General features: G+C 45.2%; 1 protein-coding gene across 1 annotated transcript in view; it reads left to right on the forward strand.

Moving 5' to 3' along the window:
• Nucleotides 1-2,012: 2,012 nt before the first annotated feature.
• LRP11 (LDL receptor related protein 11) overlaps nucleotides 2,013-24,593 on the forward strand; it is a 46,579-nt gene continuing 23,998 nt past the window's right edge. The window contains exons 1-3 of the mRNA XM_032274483.1: nucleotides 2,013-3,187; nucleotides 9,638-9,795; nucleotides 24,296-24,437. Of these exons, the coding sequence (XP_032130374.1) occupies nucleotides 2,575-3,187; nucleotides 9,638-9,795; nucleotides 24,296-24,437 (913 nt within the window). The 5' untranslated portion in view covers nucleotides 2,013-2,574. The remainder of the gene's footprint in view (nucleotides 3,188-9,637; nucleotides 9,796-24,295; nucleotides 24,438-24,593) is intronic.

The following is a 24,593-nucleotide window of genomic DNA, read 5'->3' on the forward strand; positions in this document are numbered from 1 at the left end:
ACAAGCTCAGAAGTTTTTCTGCGGGCTTTTTGCTAGTGGCTGCCTCTCTGCCTTGGGAAAAAAAAGTTGCAGATGCAGGAACTTCTTTGGTGGTGCTGGAAGGATTTAGTAATGAATGCCCCTGGCTGGGCGTGGTGGCTCACACCTGTAATCCCAGCACTTTGGGAGGCCAAGGCGGGCAGATCACAAGGTCAGGAGTTCAAGACCAGCCTAACCAACATGGTGAAACCCCATCTCTACTAAAAATACAAAAATTAGCTGGGCGTGGTGGCAGCCATCTGCAATCCCAGCTACTCAGGAGGTTGAGGCAAGAGAATCACTCGAACCTGGGAAGTGGGGGTTGCAGTGAGGCAGGATCAGGCCACCGCACTCTAACCTGGGTGACAGAGCAAGACTCTCTTTCAAAAAAAGAAAAGAAAAGAAAAGAAAAACAAAACAAAACAAATGAATGCCGCTGAGAAATGCTGTCGTCTCCCCTGTCTACCCCACAACCATGGAGCATGTGAGCTCAGGCTCACTCTATACTGACTTCTCTTTCACTGTCCCCAAGGCAGGAGTGAGGTGGTCAAGTCTGTGAAGGCCACATAAAATAATGTGTGTGAAAGTGGCAAACTTTGAAATCATATACAATTGTTAGTTAATATACATATTTTCATATGTTATTTTTTATATCAATAACATATAACAACTAGTCCTTGGAGAGTTTGATGATACCTCAGTCACCGTTTTCATCACTAGTGAAAGTTTCTCCTCATAACAATCCTGCTCAAGCTCTCCAAGGCCTATGGCTAAAAATAAAAATAATTAATAAAAAGCATTATATGTTGGTTCACGGTCATCTTAAAGTGACAACAGCTGTGTGGGATAGTATCCCACAAGTGGAAGAATCTCCAGGCGGAAGCGGTACAGTCCAGACATAACCTTTAGAGCTAAGAGGCCATTTCTTTCAGTCTCAAACTCACTCAGATATACCCCTGCAGAAACTTCATAATTTTTCTCTTTCATGGAATGGCAAATAACATTGAGCTTTTTTCTTTCTTTCTTTTCTATTTCTACTTTTTAATTTTACCTCCTACTCTGGTCTGGACCTGCAAGCAATAAGTTCCTGAATGTCAGCTCAGGAAGTAATAAAAGCAGCAGAGACTGATATTTTCCCATCCAATTATTTATTCTTCCCATCCTAAAAAAATACAGACACTTAACAATGTTCAATTTACAATGTGCAGCATCCAGGCAAAAATATCCAGACATGCTAAAAAGCAAGAAAATGTAATCCATAATCAGAGGGAAAATGAATCAACAGAAACTGATTCAGAAATAAACACGATGCGGACACTGGTCACAGAAGTCTAAAACTCTAAGGTGAAGCCCCCACTAGGTTGGACATTTTCTTATTCCTTATGTCATTTAAACACAACTCCCAAGATCTCCGTCACAGGCTGTAGAAATTACTCACCAGGTCCCCATGTAGGCTGTGTTCAGATTTTTAGTTATATTTGTAGAAATCTGAGTGAATGTGACGACTGCTTTATATGGGTTTTATTTTTATCTATAAAGACAGGGTCTTCTTCTGTCCCCCAGGCTGGAGTGCAATGGTGTGATCACAGCTCATTGCAGTCTCGAACTCCTGGGCTCAAGCGACCCTCTCGACTCAGCCTCAGGACTTACAGGCGACCACCACCCTACCAGGTTTGATTTTTGTGTTTTTAAACAGACTAAATGAACATCCTTCAGAATTTCCCATCCCCACCCCACACAGCCCCAACTCCACCACCCCTAACCCCGCCCCACTTCGTACTACCGAAGCGCGTCTTGGGAATCCGATGCGGAAGGAAAAGAGTCAGGGATGTGGGAGGCGAAAGGCTGGTGACGCTGTGCGGTGGTCCTAGGTGCGCGTGCCCCCTCTCTGGAGTAGTCCCTGGGGTCACAAGGATTTGAAGAGAGGCCCTTCCCTCCCACTGCTCCGATTCCCCCGAGTGCCAGGCACCGCTGGGCAGGCGTCCTGAGCAGGTGTGGTTGGTTGCTAAAACCTGCTGAGCCCAGACAGGAACCCTGCCCTGGCTGGGCTGCGGCGCGGGAGCAGAGCTGTACGGAGGCTGCACTCCCAGGAACTCGCTCTCCCGGCGCGGTAGGAGACCGCGCCAGACGCGCGGGGTCGGCGGCTGGGCCGCGCAGAGGGGCGGGGCTCACCAAGGCTCCACCCAGCAGCCTCTGTTCGCACGCCGGGTGCTGATCCGCGCCGAGGCCGACGCGCCACCACGCAGCGCGCCGCGGGCCGGGGCGGAGAGGCGCAGGGCGCCGAGTACCCTCCGGCGAGGGCGAGGGCGAGGGCGAGGGCGAGGGCCGCTGCTGGCCCGCTATGCCTCCTAACGCTGTGGTTCAGGCCGGCGCCAGCGCGCCCGCGGCCTCGGAGGAGCAGCTGGGTTCCGGGGGTGCCACGCTGTGAGGCCCGGGCCTAGAGCCCGCCGCGGCCGCTGAGGAGCGGCCCAGGAACCGCGCTCGCCAGCGCTCGCGCCCCCGTCTTCCTCCGCGCTCGGCCCCGCCTCGGGTCGCTGCCCTCGGCTGCCAGCCGCCATGGCCTCCGCCGCCAGGGAGAGCGCGGGATCGGTGCGCCGGCGACTGCCGTGTCACCGGGCGCTGCGCGGGCTGCTGCTGCTCTGCCTGTGGCTGCCGAGCGGCCGCGCGACCGGGCCGCCCGTGGCGCCGCTGTCCGAGCTGCACGCGCAGCTGTCGGGCGTGGAGCAGCTGCTGGAGGAGTTCCGCCGGCAGCTGCAGCAGGAGCGGCCGCAGGAGCTGGAGCTGGAGCTGCGCGCGGGCGGCGGCCCCCAGGAGGACTGCCCGGGCCCGGGCGGCGGCGGCGGCTACAGCGCCTTGCCGGACGCCATCATCCGCACCAAGGACTCCCTGGCGGCGGGCGCCAGTTTCCTGCGGGCGCCGGCGGCCGTGCGGGGCTGGCGGCAGTGCGTGGCGGCCTGCTGCTCCGAGCCGCGCTGCTCAGTGGCTGTGGTGGAGCTGCCCCGGCGGCCCGCGCCCCCGGCCGCCGCGCTCGGCTGCTACCTCTTCAACTGCACGGCGCACGGCCGCAGCGTCTGCAAGTTCGCGCTGCACCGCGGCTACAGCAGCTACAGCCTCAGCCGCGCCCCGGACGGCGCCGCCCCGGCCACCGCGCGCGCCTCGCCCCGGCAGGGTAAGCGGGCGACTGAGGGGCCGGCCGAGGCCAGAGCGCTGGGTCCCGCAGCGCCCTCGCCAAGTTGGAAGTGAAACACACTCGTGCCAAGTTAATTTAGCCGCGGGCTCCCAGAGGAGTTTTTGGCATGGGTTTCTGTGTCTTAGGGAAGAGGAAGCCCAGTCGATTGGCAGAAGCGGGCCGGCGCGGTGGGGAATTTTCTAGGCTTGAGGAGGAAGGCTGGTCTGAGAGGATTCGTGGAAATTTGATTTAAAAGAGAAGAGTTCAGAGAAACAAGTTTATTTTAGTCTCATGGGTTGTATAAGGCATGGTTTGTGTTAAGTAATTGCAAGAGCAAAATATAATTAGATGCGGAGCTTCTCATAACACCCACCCCTGTTTCTTAACGTGGCTCTCTTGGCTCTGCCTGTGATGGCTTTCATCAGACAAAAATGGGAAGGAAAACTACTGCTCTCTTTTATAAAAAGTGAAAAGAAGGGACTTGATTTTCTTTGCAAATAGGAAATCTTAAAGCGTGATTCTTAAGGGCTAAAAATGATGCTGATTCGACGGTTTTGCTTTTTGTAGATGTTCAGAATGAGAGCATCAGGACACATACAGGAGACACAAAAATGGTAGCAGTTGCACATGAGGGTCTCGGAGGGAATAATAGACCATGATTTCGCCCACGTGTGGTCAGGCTCCTTGTATTTAATCACGCTCTGTTGCTGTTTGATTTATAATAGCACGAATGGTATCAGCAAGATGGGGGCAGAGCTCAGCCACTTTGGAAGTGTGGATTCTCCAAAACCTGTGGATCCATTAAAAGGGTCTGGAAATCTGTGTCCATCACATCTCGCCTCTCTCCCCACCTCTACTTTAGATGAGGCTCCCCTTGTCAGGGGAGCAGATATCAAAGGGTCACCCTGCGACTGCTCAGTCTTGAGGCAGACACCAGGAAGGACCCCGTAGCTTTCCCTCCGAAGTGGGAGCAGGCAGCACTTTCACTTGAACCCCCACCAGCATCGCTGAGGCCTATCACAGCTGCTCCACACACATCCTTCCTCTTTGCCCAAATACAGACCTAAATATTCCAGCAGTAAAGAAACAAAGTCTCTGTGTTCTCACTGCTCACCTGGAAGAAACTGACATTGCCAAAGGGAGCTTTTCTATAAACCCAGAGGAAACCTTTTAAAAGGAAAATAAACAAAAGAATAAACCTTAGAAAAATTTTTTTTAAGTTTAGATTGCTGTGAAAGACTGGGCATGGTGACTCATAACTGAGTCACCCAGAACTTTGGGAGGCCGTGGCCAGTGAATCACTTGAGGCCAGAAATGAGACCAGCCTGGCCAACATGGCAAAACTCCGTCTATACTAAAATAAATAAATAAACAAAAACTAGTCCAGTGTTGTAGTACATGCCTGTGATGCCAGCTGCTCAGGAGACTGAGTCAGGAGAATTGCTTAACCCCCGGAAGTGGAAGTTGCAGTGAATACAGATTGTGCTACTATACTACAGCCTGGGCAGCAGAGGGAGAATGTCTCAGAAGCAAAAACAGATAAACTTTAGATTACTATGAGAAGTTTCTGGATTGCTTTTCCTCTTCTTTCCTTTGTTGCCCTTCCTTTCCCTAGGGAGAGTTGGTCTAGGAATTGTTTTATAGATGTTTAGGGATCAGAATAGGCAAGCACTTTAGGTCCTCATTTCTGGGAGAACACAGCTGTGCTCAGACTTCCTGAGGTCCCAGCAACATGGAAACATGGTAGGTGTGGCTCAGGCTCCTGTAGAGGCTCCCTTGTTCTCTGTTCGTGGAAGTCAAAAATGTTTCTCCAGTGTCCTATGTGTCCCCGGTCCAGATGCTTGACCAGTTGAAGTTGTTTATGCTTCTGAGACTAAGTTTTTCCTTCTTGAATTGTTCCTTTTTGGGGAAATGTGAGCATGTGCAAATGGCTTAGAAGAGTCCTTGGAGAGAAGCTGTGGCTGGGTCCATTGGAGGTAGATAAAAGCACTATGAAGAAATGGTGATGGGATAGCACGTATTTACAGCAGGACACATCCGCCCTGTTTTATGCGGAAATTTGTTGACTTTGGAGTTAGGTGCTGCCCTAAGCCCTTTCCACGCATGAATTCACTCTGTCCTGACAACCACACAAAGGCCTAGGTTCTGTTATAATCCCCAGTGTATACAAAGGCTTGGAAGCAAAAATAACCTGCCTGAGGGTCACACAGCATGGGGGTTGTGGAGCCTGAAGTCCTGTGCTTTCTCCGCCAGCACCAGCAGAAGCTGAGAAAGGGACCACTGGGCTGGGACTACGAGGGTAGAGGTAGGGAGGGTGGGAGGGTGTGGGAACAAATGGGGGATGCTGGAGAGAGGTGTCTTGCAGTGACTGAGCCTGCCTGCTAGAGTCTGTAGAGCAGAGGCGGGTACTTGAAGTTCTGGGGCCTGGTGTCTCTACGAACAAGTCCCTGCTCATCCCCTTGGGACTTGGTTTCTGCTTGTCCTCCAGCCCAGGCTGTCATGATGTTCAAGGGTGGACATGCTTTGTGAGTTACGAAGGTGGCACACATGTACATAATACTGTTGTAGGAAAATGGTTGGGTCATACCATGACTGGAGGGGTTTGGGGACTGGATATCATGATAAAAAGTGAAGAACAACAGGAGGGAGGGAGAGGAGAGGTGGAAGCTGGAGCTGCTAGGGTTCCAGAAGAGCAGGGAATATAACCTCCAAGGGCTCAAGGATCAGAACCTTTTTATGGTTTCTGCTGGATATACAGTCTGAAGTCTAGTATCATGGGGAAGAATTTGGGAAATCGGCCCCTTGTGTGTCAAGGGAAAATCAAAGTTGTGAGACAGAGGTTTGCTCTTCTCCCTGCAGACCCGCCTGCTGCCATCCCCAGCCCTTCCCTGTCTCCACCAAGTGCAAAGGAAAGAGTTGACCTTCCCATTCAAGGCTGATCCCACCGCAGGTGCCTGACCAAATAATGTCACATTTTCCCAGACTCTTGTTTGCAATTCCTTTTTGGACACAGTCTCCCTCTGTCACCCAGGCTGCAGTCCAGTGGTGCAATCTCAGCTTACCGTGAGCTCCGGTAATGACTGCAGCCTGGGTGACAGAGGGAGACTGTGTCCAAAAAAAGAAAAAAAAGAGCTTATGAGTCAGCTAGAAAAATAAAATCGATGGGCAAAGGTCATGAGCAAACTGTTCCCAGAAGAGGAGGTATAGTGGATAAACGTGGAAAAATGTTCTACCTTAGAATCAAAGAAATGTAAATAAGGCCAGCTTTCATTTACTGACTTGGCAAGAATAGGTTTGCTCATATTGGCATGCATATGGGAAACTTTATGTACACTTCTTTGCCCACTGATCGTGTAAATTGGTACTACCCTCTTGGAAACCAATTGGGAAATATGTGGCAGAGACCATTAAAATATTCATTCATACTTCTGGAATATGATTATCATTCTGGAATATCATTTAGGGAAATGATCCATACTGAAGAGAACATATGAGCAAAAAAGTGTTTATTATGACGTTATTTATAATGGTGAAAAAAGCAGTAACAAAGTGAATGTCCAGTTGTAGAGATCAGGAAATTCAACTGGCAGTTGTGAAGTTTATATAATCGCATGGGCAGTGCTAAGATACATGAAGAAGTATCAGTAAGAAGAATATATTAATAAGTTAATCAATTAAATTCAGGATGTAAAATTATATTTATTGTAACTGTAATACACCCAGGTTGTCTCGAAGTATAGTGGAAGGACAGAACCTTTGAGTTAGAAATATCTGGGCTGACAAACTTATCGCCTGTGTGATGTAATTTAGCCTCTTAGCCTAGTTTCTGCATCAGTATTATGCAGATCATAATACCTACCTCAGAGATTTGTTGTGAGAGTTAAGTGAAGATATTCCTAAAACTTCACCTGGCATGCTAGCTGGTACAAGGAAATTGTAACTGCCCAATGGGTTCTCCTTGCCCACTGGCTACACAGAGCCGATTTATCAAGACGGGAATTTCAATAGACAAAGAGTTTAATTCACGAAGAGCTGGTTGTATAGGTAAACCACAAGACCAGATGAGCCACTTAGTCCATCTGGGTACTGCGAACTGGGTGCTGCCAACCATCAAGGACAGGGTCTATAAAATATCTCAAGCACTGACCTTAGGTTTCACAATAGTTATTCCTAAACCATAATTTCTAATCTTGTGGCTAATTTGTTAGTCTTGCAAAGGCAGTCTGGTCCCCAGGCAAGAAAGGGATCTGTTTGGGGAAAGCGGTGTTATCATCTTTGTTTCTTTTTTCTTTTCTCTTCTTTTTTTTGAGACAGGGACTCACTTTGTTACCCAGGCAGGAGCGCAGTGGCACAGTCTTGGTTTACAGTAGCCTTGAATTCCTCAGCCTTTCAAGTAACTGGGACCATAGGCATGCGCCACCACACCTGGCTACTTTTTGTGTTTTTAGTAGAGATGGGGTTTTGCCATGTTGCCTAGGCTGGTCTGGAACTCCTGGGCTCAAGCAATCTACCCGCCTCAGCCTCCCAAAGTGCTGAGATTACAAGCATAAACCACCACACCCGGCCTTGTCTTTGTTTCAAAGTCAAACTGTAAACCAAGTTCTACCCAAAGTTAGTTCAGCCTATGCCCAGGAATGGACAAGAACAGGTTGGAGGTTAGATGCAAAATGGAGTCAGGTCAGATCTCTTTCACTGTTATAATCTTCTCAGCTATAATTTTTGCAAAGGCAGTTTCAAAATCACCCAGTAAATGGCAACTGTTATAATTATTAGCAGCAGCATCATAGGGAGGACTAGATCAGTACATACCAAAAATCACAATAATCATATTGGGGTTGCGGATAATTTTTTTTCTAAAGTGTTGCAGTTGGAAATCCATGATGGATTTTGACCCCATGTATCTGAGCCTCTTCCCTTAGTCTGGCCCCACTTCTGTACCCTGACTTCAGGGTTCTTTCCAGTTGCTCTGCTTGAGCTATGCCATTCATTCCCATACAGCCCAGAACATCTTCCTTGTCATGGAGGCTCTGTGCACAGTAGTGTGTTGAGAATGAGCCTAGTTAATATTATATTGCACTTCTGTGAATAAAATGTCACCTTGATATGCTCTCTAAATCGGCGGGGGTCTTATTTCACCTCTGTAGGTCTTACTAAGTGTGTTTAGTTTTCAAAAGAAACCTGTTTCCCTAGTACTTAACATGAGTTTATTACATTTTTTTTTGACAAAAATTCAAAATGACATTTACCTTTTCTTCATTAGCAAGTAACACATTTTAAAATGATGGCACACTCCTTTCCTCTTCCTGTGGTTGTTTGTTTATTTTAAGGGTTGTTTCTGGGTAGATAAGCTCTGGCTTATTTTGAAATATATTTTACAATGTAATTGACCTGGACTTGAACTGAAAATAAAACATTATCTGTGTTATTTCAGATGCATCAATGATCAATTTAGAAGACAGGATGATTTCACTAGACTTATGAATCATCTTGAAGCTCACCTAAATAAAAGTAAATGACTAAAATAATCTTTTTCTTCCAGGAGAGGTAGGATTAGTTTTATAATGTTTGGAATAGTTCAACACTTACATGATTCTTCCATCTTAAATCTTTGAGGGTTTAAAAATTATTATGTGTCCATTACTGTTTATATCACATAGGCATATTTTCATTTGTCTATTTAAAATAGTATTTTTAAACAAAGTTTAAACTAAATAGCTGCTGGCTATAATGTATAACTGCTGAATTATAAGATGCTTCCCAGAATTATAAAGTCATAAACCATTGTGTGGAAACAATGAACCTTTCAGAACCAAAGAAAAGATCAGCAGTATGAAAGAGCTATCAAAGTAATGCATATATCCTCTTTCTCCTTACCTGGGAGAAGCAGAATAAAGACATCACACTACCTGTCTTTGCTCAGAGGTGGAAAAAGGCAGAAGAACAAGTTTCTTCCTAGGCAGGGGGTTGTTTACTTGGCTTATTTAAATCACGGTTACTAGTCCTCATTCTTAAGTGACTGGAAAAATGGGACACGTATTCTCCATAATTAGTGTACCCTTGGCAATAGCATGTAATAAGCAATTGTGCTTGATTCTTTGTAATGTGCCTAAAAGAAAAAGGTATCTTCCCTTTGTGGCTGGCAGCATTCTCATTCAGAAAAGCCCCATTTCTAAGAGCCCCAGGCCCCCTCACATGATTCCCCTTGTTCCCGGATGAACAAGGTCCGGCTGCTTGTTCTCCTGGTCCAATTAACAATCTGGGAAAAGAAGGGAGTTTATTTCTGCAGCTGGTGACAGGGAGATGATCAGAGTCACTCACCAGACCAACTCAAAGTTACAGGTTTTTCCTCAGTGCTTATTTACATATCTGTTCAGCAAACAAGATACCTCGCTTCATAAATTAGAAAAAATAAGAAATCATCTCTTATGAATTACTTATTTTCTTTCTTAGAAAAGGATGCACCTCCACTTAGCAAAGCTGGGCAGGATGTGGTTCTGCATCTTCCCACAGACGGGGTGGTTCTAGACGGCCGTGAGAGCACAGATGACCACGCCATCATCCAGTATGAGTGGGCGCTGCTGCAGGGGAACCCGTCAGTGGACATGAAGGTAACACATGTTGTCATTGCTAACAAAAACGGGTATTTCGGTGAAGTGGTCTTTCGTAATGCCTGCCACTTCATGTTCCCTAAATGTCTGTATGCTAGCAGTAGAAGGTATAAAATGGAGAATGTATAAAACTGATTGCACTAAAATGGTTTATGATCTCAATGTGCTTTTCTGCTGAGTGAGCAGTGATCTCAATCATTTGTCTTGGAGCTTACCCTCCTTCTTGCTGCTGTTTGTGACTTCTCTAGAGGTCAAAGACACTTCAAGGAAAAAGACTCATCCTTTGTTTTAATGACTCAGATTACTTTTTTAAAGTTTTATTTCTTTTTCTTAGCTCAAGATCCAGGAAGAAAATTTGAAAGTTACAAAGGAATCTAAAGAGGACAATAACAATAGGATGAACTTATCCTTCACATGAGCCAGAAAGTAAACAGTTTACCTGACAGCTAGGCCTGCTGGGCTTACCCGGCCTGTGAGGGAGGGAGGCTGACATGGGGATCCTGGGATTGCCGCCGATGAAATCAGCCATGTGCTCCCTGGCTGCCTATGCTCAGGAAGTCTTGAGTGGTGAGACAAGTGGCTTTTTATTCACCCTGTCAGGACCCATTCTAGTTAGGAGCATTTCCTGGCTTAGGCAGATGAATTTCATCCAAACCATCTCAGTTAGAGGAAGTGGAGAAAGAGGGTGAGGTAAGGAGGCACTGCTTTATACTCTACTGGAACCAAAACAGAAACACATCAGGGAGACCACTGATTTAAGTAACAGTGATTTTACTCCCTGATTATATCACATTAGAATTGGTCCCACCCTTGTCCAGTGATATGGTTTGCCTTTGTCCCCACCTAAAGTCTTACCTTGAATTGTAATCCCTATAATCACCACGTGTCAAGGGAGAGACTAGGTGGAGGTTATTGAATCATGGAAGCAGTTTCCCCCATGCCATGCTCATGATGGTGAGTGAGTTCTCAGGAGATCTGATGGTTTTATAAGTGTTTGGTAGTTTCTCCTGCGTTCATTCTCCCTCCTGCCACCTTGTGAAGGAGGTGCCTTGCATCTTCTTTGCCTTCTGCAGTGATTGTACTAATGAGGTTCCTGAGACCTCCCCAGCCATGCAGAACTGTGAGTCAATTAAACCTCTTTCCTTTGTAAATTATCCAGTCTCAGGCAGTTCTTTATAGCACTGTGAGAATGGACTAATACGTCCAGCATCCTTCCCAGCCTCTCCTCCAAACAAGAGCCCCTTCCACAACATCCTTTCCAGGGCTTACCAGCCATCTGCGTGACTTTTCCAAGGGCAGAAGCTCACTGCTTCACCTCATGTCCATGACATTGCTCATCACTGTATTAGGAAGGCAGGCTGTGCCTCCCCTTCCTTCTGTGCATTGGTGCTGGGTACTCCCTCTGGAAAAACACTGAACTCATATTTTTATCCTGTGTAAAAGCTTTGAAAGTCTTTGGGAAAAAAAAAAAAAAGAACATCAGCACTTGGTAGGCTCTTCTCAGAGCTCAGTACCGCACAGTTTGTCAGATGTTCCTCATATGAATTGATTTAGAGGAACCCCACACCAATCCTGCCTTGTCCAGATTTTATCATATTAATCCATACCCTTCTTAACATCTAACACCCCTAATTGAACCCCATATTTAAGCTTTGGTTTCCTGACTTATCCATTACCTCCTGTGATTCAGATTGCCTCTGCCTCTGTTAATGAGCTTAATTACATGAACCGTGTTAGTAGCTGCATCACACAATAGGTTCGTGCTGAGTTTTTTGCCAGCAGGATTACCTACACCTTGCTCCATCTTTCTACATGAATTGCCATCGTGGCCTCTTCTATTGCATTAGTCTGTTATTGAACTGCTGTAAAGAAATACCTGAGACTGGGTAATTTCTAATGAAAAGAGGTTTAATTGGCTCACGGTTCTGTAGGCTATACAGGAAGCATGGCAGCATCTGCTTCTGGGGAGGCCTCAGGGAGCTTTTACTCATGGCAGAAGGAAAAGCGGGAGCAGGCATGTCACGTGGCCGGAGCAGGAGGAAGAAGGGGGTGCCATATACTTTTAAATGACCAGATCTCACGAGAACTCACTCACTATCACGACACAGTACCAAGGGGGAGATCCACTCCCATTATCCAGTTAGCTGCCATCAGGCCCTACCTCCAACATTAGGGATTACAATTCGACATGAGATTTGGGCGGGGACGCAGATCCAAACCATATTACCTGTCCCGTATTTGTGTAATTTATATTTGTTTAACCTAAGTACAGGACCATCTATTGATCCCCTTACATCTTAGCGTTTTTGTTTTCATCTATAGCAGAAATAATTTTGAACTTTGAGGGTCATCATATTTATTATTATTTTATGCTTTGTGTCAGCTGCAAAATTGATTAATATATCTCAATTAAATGAGAATTGGCCAGGCGTGGTGGCTTATACCTGTAATCCCAGCACTTTGGGAGGCTGAGGAGAGTGGATCATTTGAGGTCAGGAGTTCAAGACCAGCCTGGCCAAAATGGTGAAACCCCATCTTTACTAAAAATACAAAAAATTAGCTGGGCATGGTGGTGCATGCCTGTAATTCCAGTTTCGTGGGAGGCTGAGAGAGGAGAATCTCTTGAACCTGGGAGGTGGAGATTGCAGTGAGCCAAGATCATGCTATAGCACTCCAGCCTGGGTGACAGAGTGAAACTTAGTCTCAAAAAGAAAGAAATGTTGAGAATTACCGTTGATCAGGAAAAGTACATGAGCAAGCTGCTGGTCATACCACTGGAGAGCTTTCTTGTGATGGACACTGACTGTTGATTGGCACCTCTGAGAGATCAGTGTTCAGGCAGCTACAAATTTGCCTCTATTATGCAGTTTTTCATACTTGCTGCTAAAAGCTTTATTCTGTAAGTGATAAATTATATATATGAGTGCTGAATAAAAATAATGCTGATGATTCAGTATTTAGTTTCTTGAAGAAATTTGTAAAGGAGTGACAAAATTAGATATTTGTCTTCCCAACAAAATACTAGCAAATCGAATCCAGCATCACATTCAAGATCATTTGCTGTGATCAAGTGGGATTTATCCCAGGGATGTAAGGATGGTTCAATATATGCAAATCAATAAATACAATACATTGCATCAACAGAATGAAGGACAAAAACCTTATGATCACTTCAATAGACACAGAAAGAACATTCAATAAAATTAGGTACTTCTCATTAGGACTGACTGCTGTGCCATCGAGAGGAAACTCTGGACCAGTTCCCCAGTCAGGTGTATAACAGCGATGGCAGGTAGACCTCAGGTTATGAAACCGTCATCTGAGTGACAGAGCCTTCACTAGGGGAAACACCTGTTACTAATTTGTGACTGTCTTTGGATTATATACATTCATGAATGTCCCTCAGAGTTATCACTCATCCTGCTGAGACTTCATCATAATCAAAGCTCCCATAGGTTGAGCACCCACTGAGTGCCAGGCAGTTTAAAGAGATCTGTAATCCACTGGACACCCTCACTTGTAGGCTCATCCCCATTTGGTAGATTAAGACTGTCAGGAAAAATTGTGGAAAACTTTGAGGTGGTCAAAAAATTACCAAGTACCTTTCAATGGTACGCTGGGGTTCGTTAGTGGATCCTTCAGGGTTAATATCTATAAGTTGTTGAAAACTGATAGTAACCAAATGATTCTTATCCATAGAAATGTAAACAATTTTTTTGGTATATAGAGGTAATTGACTTTTACCCTGGAGAAAATAAGATTTCAAATATGACATTTTATTACACGTAGATACTAACCAATCTATTTTTTTTAAATATGTATTTTATTGCACTTTATATTCTGGGGTGCATGTAAAGAACATGCAAGATTGTTGCATAGGTACATACATAGCAATATGGTTTGTTGCCTCCATCCCCATCACCTATGTCTGGCATTTATCTCCATGTTATCCCTCCCCAACTCCCTACCCCCCACTGTGCCTCCCCTAGTCACCCCCAACAGACCTCAGTGTGTGATGCTCCCCTCCCTGTGTCCATGTGTTCTCATTGTTTAACACCTGCCTATGAGTGAGAACATGCAGTGTTTGTTTTTCTGTTCTTGTTTCAGTTTGCTAAGAATGATAGTTTCCAGATTCATCCAAGTCCCTACAAAGGACATGAACTCATTTTTTATGGCTGCATAGTATTCCATGGTGCATATGTGCCACATTTTCCCTGTCCAGTCTATCATCAATGAGCATTTGGGTTGGTTCCAAGTCTTGCTATTGTAAACAGTGCCACAGTGAACATACATGTGCATTTATCTTTATAACAGAACGATTTATAATCCATTGGATATATACCCAGTAATGGGATTGCTGGGTCAAATGGAATTTCTATTTCTAGGTCCTTGAGGAATCGCCACACTGTCTTCCACAATGGTTGAACTAATTTACACTCTCACCAACAGTGTGAAAGTGTTCCTATTTCTCCACATCCTCTCCAGCACCTGTTGTCTCCAAATTTTTTAACAATTGCCATTCTAACTAGCGTGAGATGGTATCTCAATGTAGTTTTGATATGCATTTCTCTAATGACCAGTGATGATGAGCATTTTTTCATATGTTTGTTGGCCTCATATACGTCTTCTTTTGAAAGTGTCTGTTCATATCCTTTGCCTACTTTTGAATGGTTTTGTTTGTTTTTTTCTTGTAAATCTGTTTTAGTTCTTTGTAAATTCTGATATAAGTCCTTTGTCAGATGGGTAGATTGCAAAATTTTTTTCCCATTCTGTTGGTTGCCAGTTCACTCTAATGATTGTTTCTTTTGCTGTGCAGAAGCTCTGGAGTTTAATTAGATTCCATTTGTTTATTTTGGCTTTTGTTACCAATACTTTTGGTGTTTTAGTCATGAAGTCCTTGCCTATGCCTATGTCCTGAATGGTTTTGCCTAGGTTTTATTCTAGGGTTTTTATGGTGTTAGGTCTTATGTTTAAGTCTTTAATCCATCTGGAGTTAGTTTTAATGTAAGGCGTCAGGAAGGGGTCCAATTTCTGCTTTCTGCACATGGCTAGCCAGTTTTCCCAACACCATTTATTAAACAGGGAATCCTTTCCCCATTGCTTGTTTTTGTCAGGTTTGTCAAAGATCAGATGATTGTAGACATGTGGCATTGCCTCCAAAGCCTCCATTCTGTTCCATTGGTCTATATCTCTGTTTTGGTACCAGCACCATGCTGTTTTGATTACTGTAGCCTTGTAGTATAGTTTGAAGTCAGGTAGCATGATGCCTCCAGCTTTGTTCTTTTTGCTTAGAATTGACTTGGCTGTGCAGGCTCTCTTTTGGTTCCATATGAAGTTTAAGGTGGTTTTTTCCAGTTCTGTGAAGAGGGTCATAGGTAGCTTGATGGGGATAGCATTGAATCTGTAAATTACTTTGGGCAGAATGGCCATTTTCACAATATTGATTCTTCCTAGCCATGAGCATGGAATGTTTCTCCATCTGTTTGTGTCCTCTCTTATTTCGTTGAGCAGTGGCTTGTAGTTCTCCTTGAAGAGGTCCTTTACATCCTTTGTTAGTTGTATTCCTAGATATTTTATTCTCTTTGTAGCAATTGTGAATGGCAGTTCGTTCTTGATTTGGCTCTCTTTAAGTCTGTTATTGGTGTATAGGAATGCTTGTGATTTTTGCACATTCATTTTGTATCCTGAGACTTTGCTGAAGTTGATTATCAGTTTCAGGATATTTTGGGCTGAGACAATGGGGTCTTCTAAATATACAATCATGTCGTCTGCAAATAGAGACAATTTGACTTCCTCCTTTCCTAATTGAATACCCTTTATTTCTTTTTCTTGCCTGTTTGCTCTGACTAGAACTTCCAATACTATATTGAATAGGAGCGGTGAGAGAGGGCATCCTTGTCTAGTGTCAGATTTCAAAGGGAATGCTTCCAGTTTTTGCCCATTCAGTATGATATTGGCTGTTGGTTTGTTGTAAATAGCTTTTATTATTTTGAGATACGTTCCATTGATACCAAGTTTATTGAGAGTTTTTAGCATAAAGGGCTGTTGAATTGTGTCAAAGGCCTTCTCTGAAGCTATTGAGATAATCATGTGGTTTTTGTCTTTCGTTCTGTTTCTGTGATGGATTACATTTATAGACTTGCGTATGTTGAACCAGTCTTGCATCCCCGGAATGAAGCCTACTTGATCGTGATGGATAAGCTTTTTGATGTGCTGTTGCAGTTGGTTTGCCAGTATTTTATTGAAGATTTTTGCATCTATGTTCATCAAGGATATTGGCCTGAAGTTTTCTCTTCTTGTTGAGTCTCTGCTGGATTTTGGTGTCAGGAGGATGTTGGTCTCATAAAATGATTTGGGAAGGATTCTGTCTTTTTGGATTGTTTGGAATAGTTTCAAAAGGAGTGGTGCCAGTTCCTCTTTACATGTCTGGTAGAATTCAGCTGTGAACCCATCTGGATCTGGGCTTTTTTTGGTTGGTAGGCTATTAATTGCTGCCTCAATTTCAGCCCTTGTTATTGGTCTATTCAGGGTTTTGACTTCTTCCTGGTTTAGGCTTGGGAGGGTGCAAGTGTCCAGGAATTTATCCATTTCTTCCAGATTTACTGGTTTATGGGCATAGAGTTGTTTGTAGTAATCTCTGATGGTGGTTTGTATTTCTGTGGAATCTGTGGTGATATCCCCTTTATCATTTTTATTGCATCTATTTGGTTCTTCTCTCTTTTATTAATCTGGCTAGCGGTCTATTTTGTTAATCTTTTCAAAAAAACAGCTCCTGGATTTATTGATTTTTTGAAGGGTTTTTTTGTGTCTCTATCTCCTTTAGTTCTGCTCTGATCTTAGTTATTTCTTGTCTTTCATTAACTTTTGAGTGTTTTGATTTTGCTCCTCTAGCTCTTTCAATTTTGATGATAGGGTGTTGATTTTAGATCTTTCCTTGCTTCTCATGTGGGCATTTATTGCTATAAATTTCCACTGCTTTAAATGTATCCCAGAGATTCTAGTACGTTATGTCTTCGTTCTCGTTGGTTTCGAAGAACATCTTTATTTCTGCCTTCATTTCATTGTTTATCTAGTCAACATTCAAGAGCCAGTTGTTCAGTTTCCATGAAGTTGTATGGTTCTGAGTTAGTTTCTTAGTCCTGAGTTCTAATTTGATTGCACTGTGGTCTGAGAGACTGTTTGTTATGATGTCCATTCTTTTGCATTTGCTGTGGAGTGATTTACTTCCAATTATGTGGTCAATTTTAGAGTAGCTGTAGTACCTTTTTGTAGAAATGAGGCTTCACTATGCTACCCAGGCTGATCTCAAACTCCTAGGCTCAAGCAATCCTCCCTCCTTGGCCTCCCAAAGTGCTGAAATTACAGGCATGAGCCACAGCACCTAATCTGTCTTTTTCATTTGTGACGACAGAATAGATGATTGGTCAGAACCAACAGGCTAGCCACTAGATTTAACGTTATATATTTTCTGCCCTTGAACAGGATATAGCCACTAGATTTAACGTTATATATTTTCTGCCCTTGAACAGGATATTTTTGTATCCACTTAACTATTAATCTATAATACATCAAAATGCAGGAAGACACATGTTTTTCAGGCAGCTCATTAAATGACACTGACTTTCATGATTATTAAACATAATACATTTAAATCTGAAGTCAGGATGTAAAATATGACATTTAGGAACATGATAGAAAGTAGGACATTTAGGGAAATTTGTAATTCATAAATTAGAGTATTGATTTACATTCATTAGTTGCTTAAAATTTTCTAACTAAATGATTACCTTAGTCCAGTTGGTCTGCTCTAATAAAACACTATAATTGGGTGGCTTCTACAGAGCAGAAATGAATTTCTTTCTGCTTTGGATGCTGGAAAGTCCAAAATCAAGGTACAATCAGATTTGGTGTCTAGTGAGGGCCCATTTCCTAGTTTATAACCAGCCATCTCACTGTGTCCTCACATGGCAAAAGAGGCAAGGCAGCCCTTGGGGGCCTCTATTATTTTAATTTGTTTTAATTTTAAATATATTTTAACTTTTATTTTAAGTTAAGGATTCCATGTACAGGTTTGTTATATAGATAAACTCATGAGTTGGGGACTTGGTGTACAGATTATATCCTTACTTGGGTATTAAGCATATTACCCAACAGTTTTTTTCTAAACCTCTCCCTCCTCCCATCCTCCACCCTCAAGTAGGTCCCAGTGTTCTGCTGTTCCTGTTTCTCTGTCCATGTGTTCTCATTTAGCTCCCACTTATAAGTGGGAATATATGGTATTTGGTTTTCTGTTCTTGTGTTAGTTTACTGAGAATAAGGACCTCCAGTTCCATCCATGTTCCTGCAAATGACATAATATTGTTCGTTTTCATGGCTGCATAGTATTCCATGGTGTATAGGTGCCACATAATCTTTATCCAGTCTACTGTTGATGGATACTTAGGTGGATTCCATATCTTTGCTGTTGTAAATAGTGCTGCAGTGAACAGATATGTGCATGTGCCTTTATAGTAGAACAATTTATATTCTTTGGGTATATACTTAGTAATGGGATTGCTGGGCCGGTCGCGGTGGCTCAAGCCTGTAATCCCAGCACTTTGGGAGGCCGAGGCGGGTGGATCACGAGGTCAAGAGATCAAGACCATCCTGGTCAACATGGTGAAACCCCGTCTCTACTAAAAATACAAAAAATTAGCTGGGCATGGTGGTGTGTGCCTGTAATCCCAGCTACTCAGGAGGCTGAGGCAGGAGAATTGCCTGAACCCAGGAGGCGGAGGTTGCGGTGAGCCGAGATGGCGCCATTGCACTCCAGCCTGGGTAACATGAGTGGAAACTCCGTCTCAAAAAAAAAAAAAAGTAATGGGATTGCTGAGTCAAATGGTAGTTCTGCTTTTAGTTCTTTGAGGAATTGTCACACCACTTTTCACAATGAATGAGCTAATTTGCATTCCCACCAGCAGTGTGTAAAGGTTCCCTTTGCTCCACAACCTCACCAGCATCTGGTGGGTTTTTTTTTTTTTTTTCATTTTTTAATAATATGGGGCCTCTTTTATAAGGGCACTAAGCTCATTCATGAGAGCATGTCTCCAAACGCCATCACATTGGTCATTAGGTTTGAACATGTGACCTTGGGAGAGCACACAGCCATTCAGTCTATAGCAGTAACTTCAGAATATCACACATAAGGAAGCTTGCTAAAGGAGGGACATGAGTTACACCAGCAACTTCAAACTGACTGCATCCTGGCCACCTGCTGTACATAATTTTTAAAAGATAGGTATTACTAAGTTTTGTAACCATGTATAGACAGTGTGTGTGTGTGTGTGTGTGTGTGTGTGTGTGTGTGTGTGTGTGTGTAATTTAGTTTATACATATATGAGAAGCTCAAACGTGTATTCCTAGCCACTGAATTCCTAGCTAGGGAGATGGGGTCGAGTCAGAAAACAGGCTGAGTCATTCATTGATTTGGCCAGAGGCCAACTACCAAAGTACTGCTGAACAGGGATCTTGAGCAGAGATTGGAAGCTCCTGGTTTTTATGATCATGTCTTTTTCCAGGTTACAAATTGGATATGTTGTGTGTACATGTGTAGATAGTTTTTTATCCTGAAACTTGGAACATGTCTGTGAACTACTTTAAACCCTCTCTCCAGTGTCATCCTAATGGGAGAAAATGTGTAGAAGGGTCACCTGGGCCCTCGAAGGGAAAGCATCCATGTGACAGTTCTACATCCTCTAAATATCTGAATGCAAAGAGAGAACGCTGTCGTTAGCTAAAGGAACGAAAAGGGCCAGGGAAGGGACATTTTGGAGTGTGCTCAGGAGGCTGAAGGTCATTATCATCATCTGCATCTGGACCGAGTGTTTCCTGCATCAGAGAGGCAGTGCCTGGACAGGCAGTGGGGAAGCATGCCAAGGCCAGGTGTGGGGATGGCCCCTGACCTAGGGATGTTCTGTCCTTTCAGCCCCAGTGTTGACAAGAGGCTTCCTAGTGAACTGCAGGCCTGCAAAGCTGCGGTTGGCAGCTGAGCTTTGACGACCGGAAGCTCAGTGACTCACTCTCTTTTGCAGGGAGCTCTGGCACAGGGTGATGCCAGCAGCCAGATGGATGGCACACCCAGCTCCCTGGCCTTAGTGCTTTCTTGGTTTATTTTATTTTTTTGAGACAGAGTTTCTCTCTGTCACCCAGGCTGGAGTGCAGTGGCAAAATCTCAGCTCACTGCAACCTCCGCCTCCCAGGTTCAAGAGATTCTCCTGCCTCCTGAGTAGGTGGAATTACAGGTGCCTGCCACCATGCCCAGCTAATTTTTGTATTTTTAGTAGAGATGGGGTTTCACTATGTTGGCCAGGATGGGTTCGAACTCCTGGCCTCAACAGATTCACTCGCTTCAGCCTCCCAAAGTGTAGGAATAACTGGTGTAAGCCACCACGCCCGGCCCCTTGGTGTTTTTTAAAATCTCTCTTGACTTCATCTCCACCTCACTCTGTTCTTTTGTGGGGGTGGGACCAGCCGAGCCTGATCGCCTGGCTCCCTGCCTCAGAGCCTTTTTTAAGTTGGTGTTCCAGTCGCCTGTTGAAGAGGCAGGGTCTGTTTGTTTTCCCCTGCGGCCACTCACTGCGCTGGCTTAAACAGTGGCACTGAGGTTTGTGGCGCTTTTTTTTTTTTTCCGTCCTGGAATCTACTGTCCTGGTTCTCTGCTCAGTCCCCTTTTTGAACCGGCGAATGAGCTTCCCGTGGCTCCAATCGCCAGCCAAAAGGGCACCCGGACCGGTATATTTTGTACGGAGAACCGCGGCTCCGGGGCGCCGACAAGGCAGCCGCCCGGGGCAAAGCAGCGGCCGAAACAGCCGCGCTGGCGACCGTGGAGCTCCTCCTCTGCCTGGGAGTTTCCTAGTCTGTGGGCAATAAAAACGCGGGTCCACTCACCTTCTGCGCTTTCACTGGGAGCTGCAATCCTGAGCTGTTCCTAAACGGCCATCTTGGATCCTCCTCCTCTCCACCTCACTGTGATGTTCACACTCAGAATCTGGTCATGACTCAGCATCCCCCTGTCACATCCACCTTCTAAATCTCTTCTTGGAATCAATCCTGCAGCCCACCCCTCCACTCACATACCATGGCAGAGGGCAGCATGTGCTGCTCCCCAGCAGTCTTGGGGATTCTTGACTGCATTCAGGCCGAGCAGCTGGGATAGAGCAGCTTTGTCATATCACCTTACTTGATTGAAGACTGCAGGGCCTCACCTGGACATACCTGCAGCGTGCCTGTCATTTGTTGCCATGCTCCCTTGTGTTCCTAAGTCCCAAGAGACAGTGAATGAGGGCATAAGCTACTGCACTGCCGCCCACCAGCAAGGTCTGCCTGGTTCTGAGCCAGGATTAAAGAGAGCCAGAGCCTGCCACACAGCTGCCCCACCCCTCCACTTAGACAGCTCTGAGCTTTACCACCTGCACCTTTCCCTGTGTGTCTTGCCTTGGTTCAGCCTGGTGCCCATACATAGAAAGAGGCCATAACTGACCCTCCTCTCACTGTGGGTGGACCTGGGAGGGAAAGTTTCCAGAAAAAAGAAGGCACCAGGCCCTAGTCCTGCCAGAGCTCAGGCCTCCAGGCCACTGCAGTGACCCAGGCAAGAGACAGGGTGGGCTCAGAGCAAGATGGTACCCATGGACAGGGTGATAAATGTTCAAATTCTGGATGTGTTTTTAAGGCAGACCCCATGGGATTTCCTGATGGATTGGAGCTGAGATATGAAAGAAGGATCATCAAATACAACCTTGAGGTCTCAAGAGTTCCAGTCTTGTTTTCAGTCTTATTTTATCTGACTCTCTGATCTTATCTGACCACATAAGATCTGGTCTTATCCAACAGATAAGACCTAAGCCCCAAGTCTTATCTGATGAGATTAAGACCTTATCCGGTCTTGTCCTGAGTCTCACACCGACTTCCACTTTTATTTCAGTGGGTTCTGATTCCTAGGATCAGAGGCCCACTCCTTGCTCTTTGGAAGTTCTCTTATTGCCATTAAAGCTCCCTCTGCTGCCCTTAGTATTTTTGCACTCACATAAGTGACCTCTGTTTTCCATTCTGTCAATGTAGTTGGGACTGAAAGTAATGTTATGGCATGGCAACGAACATTGCCTAACCTCTCTTTGAAGTAACAAAGGGCAGGTGGCTGTCGTTGCCGGCCCTCCAGAGTAAGGCTTTTACAGGGAAAGCGATGGACAGCTTGTAGGCCAGTGTAGACTGTTTTACAGCCCGAGGTCTCCATTCTGTTGCTGTCTCAGTGAATGAAACTCACTTCACGGGGATTCGTTTCTTTGTCTGTAAAGAGTAATTGTGTTATGTTGTTCGGTTAGAGATAAGAATCGCCCAGTGGAGAAGGTGGATATATTTAAGCACTTACTATGGGCCAGGCCCTATGTGAAGCTCTTTTGTGTGAGTTATCTTATTTGATCCTCATCAGGGAGGTGCTGTTATTATTTCCATTTTACAATGAAAAAAATTGAGGTTTAGAGACATTAAGTGACTTGTACATCATCACCCAAGCATGGTATGGGGTAGGGCTGGCATTCAAACCCATGTCTGTTGGTCACCAGGTTCTGTGCTCTTAACCACACTCCAGTGTTTCTTTCAGTGTGATTATGGGTTGCCTGGGTGGGCTTGGTAAATGTAGAATCCTGGGTCCCGCTCTCCTGAACAACCCATTGACTCTGACTCTCTGAGACTGGGACCTGGAAATCCAGACCTTAACTAGAATGGCATAAAATATGACAACCACACTATCTCATTATATCACCTCTAAATGATTGTAAAGCATCCTGTGGGCGTGTACGTAGTATTGACAAATCCTCTAAGCCTAAGTCAGTCCAAATTCTAGGATTTCCTAATTAAAAACAAGCAGATAGTTCCTACAATAGTGCAATCCCATCCTCTGTCATTTCAAAGTCCATTATTAATGCATCAGTGTAATAGAATGTCGAATGGTCAGCGTTCTGCAGAGGACAATATCCAGACGAGTTCATTTCAACAGAAAGGAATTTTTTTTTACATAGAATATTAAATGGATAATATAGTCATTAGGACAGCTGAAGAAACAGCCTTTAGGCTGAATGTCCAGGAATGACTCGCAAAGTCCCACCACAGAGCTGAGCCTCAGAAGCTGTTGCTCCCGCTGTGCTCAGCAAGTTGCCTGTCAGTGGTGGGAGACTGGAGGGCGAGCATGGAGCCCTGGGTTAGGGAGCGAAGGCCCCCAGGAGGGCCTCCGCAAGGAATGAGTGGGGGAACTTGAGGAAGAGGAGGCCAAGGAAGCAGGGGTTTTCAAACAGCCCAGAGTGGCCAGCGTTATTAGATACAGTAAAACGGCCAGTTAAACATGGATTATTATTATCATGTTGAGATGGAGTCTCGCTCTGTCACCAGGTGGACACTATCTCAGCTCATGGCAACCTCTACCTCCTGGGTTCAAGAGATTCTCCTGACTCAGCCTCCTGAGTAACAGACTACAGACAGACACCACCACGCCCAGCTAATTTTTGTGTTTTCAATAGAGACGAGGTTTCGCCATGTTGGCTAGGATGGTCTCGATCTCCTGACCTCGTCATCCACCTGCCTCTGCCTCCCTAAGTGATGGGATTACAGGCGTGAGCCACTGTGCAGGGCCTAACATGGATTTAAAAAAAAAAAATAGTATTGCTGGTCTTGACACCCGGGTGACTTTTGCTAGGTCAGTTAGTGAGTTTTGCCAGCACTGTTTGGGGGATGGTGGGAAAGCAGCCACGTGGGTGGGGCTAAGACTAAATGGGAAGTGAGCAAACAGAAACAGCCAGGCCTTTCAGGGAGCCAAGTGGAGATGGGAAGGAAGCGAGGCTGTGGCTGGTGAGCCCTTGGAGCTCAGAGAATTTTTTATTTGTTGTTTTGTTTGATTGTTTTTTAGGATGAGAGAAACTTGAGCATAGTTACAGCAGAGCCATTTGAAAGAGAATGAGTCGATGTGTTTTAAAAGCCCTAGAAAGAAAGGGGGCAACGACTAGAAGAAGGGGTTGGCCTGGAACACAAGAGGGATAGCTTCTCCCTGCCAGCTGTCTGTAGGAGGTGACAGTGGGTATAGGTAGGGTCCTAGGAGGAGATGGGTGATAGAACCCTAGTCACGGTCCTGATTTTCTCCCTGAAGCTGATTCTCATCAGCTGAGAATCCCCTGCTGAGACGGAAGGGCCTGGATCCTGAGCATGAAGCTGGGGATGAAGTGCAGGTTTGGAGCAGCAGCTGCTGCGGACAAGTGACGAGATTGTCAGTCAAGGCCCTGGTTGCCTAAATAAAGAAGAACTGGTGAGTTCAAGGTGGGGCAGCTGCCAACAGTGTGTGATGTAGTTCAGCAGCCTCAGGCTGGAGTGCAGAGGCAGGTCCTGGGCTGCCCTGAGACATGGACTTCCGGTTGAGAATGGTGTAGGACTCAGGGCTCAGGTCAGCTGCTCAATGTGATGTGTCCCCTCTTTGTGGCAGGTGCTTCAATCAGGAACCCTGAAGCTGTCCCACCTACAGGAGGGAACCTACACCTTCCAGCTGACCGTGACGGACACTGCCGGGCAGAAAAGCTCTGACAACGTGTCAGTAACGGTGCTTCCCACAGCCTACTCTATGGGAGGTGAGAAGAAAGTCCTTCCCTCACTTCCCCCTGCTTATGGAAGGGTGGTGTCAGGTTGGCATTTTGCATTCTGCTCTGCACCTCATGGGCTATTCCATTTTATTTTTGGTTACTGCTGAATGAGAGAGTCTTTGCTAAAAATACAATAACAAAAGC

The sequence above is a fragment of the Sapajus apella genome, unplaced genomic scaffold (genome assembly GCF_009761245.1).
Source record: "Sapajus apella isolate SASKATOON/1434 unplaced genomic scaffold, GSC_monkey_1.0 scaffold6, whole genome shotgun sequence".
NCBI lineage: Eukaryota > Metazoa > Chordata > Mammalia > Primates > Cebidae > Sapajus > Sapajus apella.